This window comes from Argopecten irradians, chromosome 1 (genome assembly GCF_041381155.1).
Source record: "Argopecten irradians isolate NY chromosome 1, Ai_NY, whole genome shotgun sequence".
Classification (NCBI taxonomy): Eukaryota; Metazoa; Mollusca; class Bivalvia; order Pectinida; family Pectinidae; genus Argopecten; species Argopecten irradians.
Genome location: NC_091134.1, coordinates 54,543,394 through 54,549,145, shown reverse-complemented (window position 1 = coordinate 54,549,145; position 5,752 = coordinate 54,543,394). Strand labels below are relative to the sequence as shown.

The window sequence follows — 5,752 nt, the reverse complement described above, 5'->3', positions numbered from 1 at the left end:
TACTTAAAGATTTTCTCCTTACACACCTTTGAATCCATGCCTTTTACATGACAAATCGTGAAAGGGCGAAAAAGCCGTGTTTTCCAATTTAACTTTATTGTCCTTTCTACTAATATTCTTCCAGCGAATTTTCCTTGTTGCATACATGAAACAATAATTTAATTTCATATGATACACTCATTTCTATTGGCTAGAATTTGTATATTATTTTAGCATATACTAAAAGATGTCGCGTAGTATGAAGTCTACACGTTTTCTCAGGCGGACATTCAAAGATATCCTTCGTTTTTGTCTGACTTAATAAACATATTGAGAATAATGCTTAAAGGGATATGAAAAGATTACGGATTCTTTAAAGATATGAAATTTATCATAAGAAGACTCAAACTTCACCTAAATAGCACAATATAATATTATTGTAACTGAAGTAGTGACTTCTGTTTAACAGTTAGATACACTGTACTGTACGTTTTCGTCTGACAGCCACACTTATGTGTAACAGTTAGATACACTGTACTGTACGTTTTCGTCTGACAGTAACACTTATGTGTAACAGTTATATACACTGTACTGTACGTTTCCGTCTGACAGTCACACAAATGTTTAACAGTTAGATACACTGTACTGTACGTTTTCGTCTGACAGTCACACTTATGTGTAACAGTTAGATACACTGTACTGTACGTTTTCGTCTGACAGTCACACAAATGTTTAACAGTTAGATACACTGTACTGTACGTTTTCGTCTGACAGCCACACTTATGTGTAACAGTTAGATACACTGTACTGTACGTTTTCGTCTGACTGTCACACAAATGTTTAACAGTTAGATACACTGTACTGTACGTTTTCGTCTGACAGCCACACTTATGTGTAACAGTTAGATACACTGTACTGTACGTTTTCGTCTGACAGTCACACTTATGTGTAACAGTTAGATACATTGTACTGTACGTTTTCGTCTGACAGCCACACTTATGTTTAACAGTTAGATACACTGTACTGTACGTTTCCGTCTGACAGTCACACAAATGTTTAACAGTTAGATGCACTGTACTGTACGTTTTCGTCTGACAGTCACACAAATGTTTAACAGTTAGATACACTGTACTGTACGTTTCCGTCTGACAGTCACACAAATGTGTAACAGTTAGATACACTGTACTGTACGTTTTCGTCTGACAGTCACACTTATGTGTAACAGTTAGATACACTGTACTGTACGTTTTCATCTGACAGTCATACTTATGTGTAACAGTTAGATACACTGTAATGTACGTTTTCGTCTGACAGTCACACAAATGTGTAACAGTTAGATACACTGTACTGTACGTTTTCGTCTGACAGTCACACAAATGTTTAACAGTTAGATACACTGTACTGTACGTTTCCGTCTGACAGTCACACAAATGTGTAACAGTTAGATACACTGTACTGTACGTTTTCGTCTGACAGTCACACTTATGTGTAACAGTAAGATACACTGTACTGTACGTTTTCATCTGACAGTCACACTTATGTGTAACAGTTAGATACACTGTAATGTACGTTTTCGTCTGACAGTCACACAAATGTTTAACAGTTAGATACACTGTACTGTACGTTTTCGTCTGACAGTCACACAAATGTTTAACAGTTAGATACACTGTACTGTACGTTTTAGTCTGACAGTCACACAAATGTTTAACAGTTAGATACACTGTACTGTACGTTTCCGTCTGACAGTCACACTTATGTGTAACAGTTAGATACACTGTAATGTACGTTTTCGTCTGACAGTCACACAAATGTTTAACAGTTAGATACACTGTACTGTACGTTTTCGTCTGACAGTCACACAAATGTTTAACAGTTAGATACACTGTACTGTACGTTTTCGTCTGACAGTAACACTTATGTGTAACAGTTAGATACACTGTACTGTACGTTTCCGTCTGACAGTCACACTTATGTTTAACAGTTAGATACACTGTACTGTACGTTTTCGTCTGACAGTCACACTTATGTGTAACAATTAGATACACTGTAATGTACGTTTTCGTCTGACAGTCACACAAATGTTTAACAGTTAGATACACTGTACTGTACGTTTTCGTCTGACAGTCACACTTATGTGTAACAGTTAGATACACTGTACTGTACGTTTTCGTCTGACAGTCACACAAATGTTTAACAGTTAGATACACTGTACTGTACGTTTTTGTCTGACAGTCACAAATATGTTTAACAGTTAGACACACTATACTGTACGTTTTCGTCGGACAGTCACACATATTTTTAACAGTTAGATACACTATACTGTACGTTTTCGTCTGACAGTCACACAAATGTGTAACAGTTAGATACATTGTACTGTACGTTTTCGTCTGACAGTCAAACAAATGTTTAACAGTTAGATACACTGTACTGTACGTTTTCGTCTGATAGTCACACAAATGTGTAACAGTTAGATACACTGTACTGTACGTTTTCGTCTGACAGCCACACTTATGTGTAACAGTTAGATACACTGTACTGTACGTTTTTGTCTGACAGTCACACTTATGTTTAACAGTTAGATACACTGTACTGTACGTTTTCGTCTGATAGTCACACAAATGTGTAACAGTTAGATACATTTTACTGTACGTTTTCGTCTGATAGTCACACAAATGTTTAACAGTTAGATACACTACACTGTACGTTTTCGTCTGATAGTCACACAAATGTTTAACAGTTAGATACACTGTACTGTACGTTTTCGTCTGACAGTCACACAAATGTTTAACAGTTAGATACACTGTACTGTACGTTTTCGCATGACAGTCACACAAACGTTTAACAGTTAGATACACTGTATTGTACGTTTTCGTCTGACAGTCACACAAATGCGCCATCAAATGTCAAGCTCTATAAGGGCATGTCAACGACATGTGTCATTTTGCTCACAATCACATGTCATGGTCTTTACATTTGGACGACTGGGTAGGTATCCGAATTTCACCTTAATCATTCTATAAGACAAATAACAAATATCTTTCTGTCATTCGTCTTCACGTTTGTATGACTAATGGAAGTAGTGGAGGTAGAGTTATAAATAGGGACACGTGCAGACAGTCGTTATGTCATATAAACTGTCCTCACGTGAGATATGTTACTGCCTCGTCATACTCAAGTAAGAAGAACAATATAACCGGTCAGTGACGTTAAGTCCTGGCTCCGATTTCTTGAAACTTAAGTGCAGACTTATGGAAGTTATATGAAAACTTTCGACTTTAGTCAGTTTGGACTGAAGTTTGTATCGAGAAATCGGGGCCAAATCTCTCCTTCCAGGTACACTTAACTTTTTACAAATAATATAGAATAAATACGTTCCAACAGTTAATCTAAATTCTCGGCGAAACAGACGGCGGTCTGTCACCAACACTCGTAAATTGCAGAAAGCCTGAAGTCATAGGATCGAATAGTGACTTTTTTATTAGGCAAATTAACGATGCTTTTGGTATGCCGCAATATTGTCTCCAATATCAATGAATGCTCTCACATGTTCGAAGGATATTTCATTTTACTGAAGTATAGAATTACTTTGGTTTATTTCTAACTAGAATACTACAATACAAACATAAACAAATACTAGGCGGGAAAATGTATGCCTAAAATAAGGCTCTTGCAAAAACCAGATATGAAATGAGAACAAATATCAACAGTAGCAACAACAATATCAGTATAAGTACCAAACTGGACTTATGCCAACCTGATAGATCAGGGGTAGAATTTAACTTTTTAAGCCACTATCCATTTTTGGCAAGTTGGTAAAATTTCAACTCGCCAAATCAGAAACTTGCTTGCCACTTTGAAATTTGTATTAAAATCAACCAATTCATTGATAACTATTTTATTTATTTATTGTATATAACAATAAATGTTTTACGTTTTAGTGTCGCTATATAAGTGTAGTTTGACAACTTTTTATTTTCAGAATGACAATTATTTAGCATTTTGTGCAAATAAAAAAAATATATAAAAAAATTATATATGATTAAAGTGTTTTTGTCTAAACTTAACTGCAAATAACAGCAGGATTTATACTTGTCCTTTTTCATCTTGTGCATGCTTTTAGCAAACTACTTAAAACATTAGGAAGAAAGATTTTTCACGGAACACCTCTAAACTTTTCAATACCAAATCAATGTCGCTGTTTTTGAGACGCTTGGAAGTATACAGTATTTCAAAGTGTCGACAAGACGCTGCATTTGGAATGTTGTGCTTCCGATTCACGATTCATTTAGGCTATAGTTTGGCACACAATTTAGGACAGGTGTATTGATTGAAAAATTTAGTAACTATACATATGTATTTGAAATGACGAACGATGCACCCGCTCGCCAAAAAATGCAAGTACAATATTTTTCCACTCGCCATTTCAAAAACTAACTCGCATTTGGCGAGTGTGCGAGTGTTAATTTCGAACCCTGTAGATATGGACTAGTTATTGAACTATATGAAATCATAGAGTGGCTAGCGCCATCTGTTTTATTATCCATCAAAACCCTCAAGTATTCGGACATCTCATTGTTTTAGCACTCTTGTCCTAACAACAAAAAATAACTTGATTAAGGCATATACATATATAACTATCTATAACTATGTAATTATTTATTTACAGTTTTGTTATTCTTTAATTCTATTTTCTTCTTTGTTAATTTTTTTGGAAGATAGTGTGGCGTCATAACATGGTATTTAACTGACATATAACAAAACATATAGCAACAGCATTGTATGATATAAGTGGTGTTCCAGCTAATGTTAAAAATCCAATAGAAACTGCCTACCACCCAGTTTTCTTGAAACTTTGCATATTGAAAGTACTACTATAGTTGTCCCTTTAAAATGAAACTACAGTAAAACCCCGTTATATCGCCACCTTCTGTTTTCCTAGATTTTGGCGATATATCGAGTTTGGCGGTATATCGGATTTGTCGTTGAAATCTTATTTAGGCCTAAATATAGGTAGTCCCCCGGTGCCGTACTGAAACAGACTTTCTAGTCAGTCTGTGTAGTGTACGGCCACTTCGTATTTTGTAATATGAACAGTTCCAAAATTAAAGTAATTTCGATAGTAGTCTTTCAATAAATATGTCAGCTTTATGTGTGTAAAATATGAAAACCGAACACGTTTGTGCTACCACGTATCGTGCCGTAGTTGCATGCTAGCTGGGATTTTCTCGGTTACATGATATTTTTTATCACGGGAAATCCCGCCCGGAAGCAAAGAATTGAACTTCTGAACAAGCGCAGTGCGGTCGTGACCTCACTTCCGCGCACATGTCTGCAAATATCAAAACAGGTACTCCGGTAGTAAACGGCACTCAGACGACGATTTGATCTTACTAATAAACGGCGGATTCTTCTGCACGTACGTTATATTTCTATCGCTCTTGAAATTGCTGGTTGCATTTTATGGTCCAATATAAACGAACGGCGATATCGAGAAATAGACTTGTGGGTTCCTTTTTGTCAATAAATAACTAACGTTACGATAGTACGTAAAACACATGTACAGAAGTGAGTTTTATTCACCACAACTTGTGATACCTACCTGTAAAACAATAACAAAGGTGTACCCATATTGTTAATTGATTTCACTGTGTACACACGGTCGTACACGCGGCTATAGTGTGTGTAGTTGATTACCTGTCAGTCGGCAGTTGAGCACCTTACGAAAACATGTGTCCCTATCAACAGAATTTGGCGATATTAACGAGGTCATTAT

General features: G+C 36.0%; 1 protein-coding gene across 1 annotated transcript; it reads right to left on the bottom strand.

Moving 5' to 3' along the window:
- Positions 1-413: 413 nt before the first annotated feature.
- Positions 414-2,273, bottom strand: LOC138333449 (uncharacterized). The gene has a single exon (XM_069281868.1). The coding sequence runs from the start codon at positions 2,271-2,273 to the stop codon at positions 414-416; it is 1,860 nt and encodes a 619-aa protein (XP_069137969.1).
- Between the last annotated feature and the right edge of the window lie 3,479 nt (positions 2,274-5,752).

What these genes read in the sequence shown, in the direction of transcription:
- LOC138333449 (XM_069281868.1), bottom strand. Translation starts at nt 2,273, where the DNA reads ATGTGTGACTGTCCGACGAAAACGTACAGTATAGTGTGTCTAACTGTT.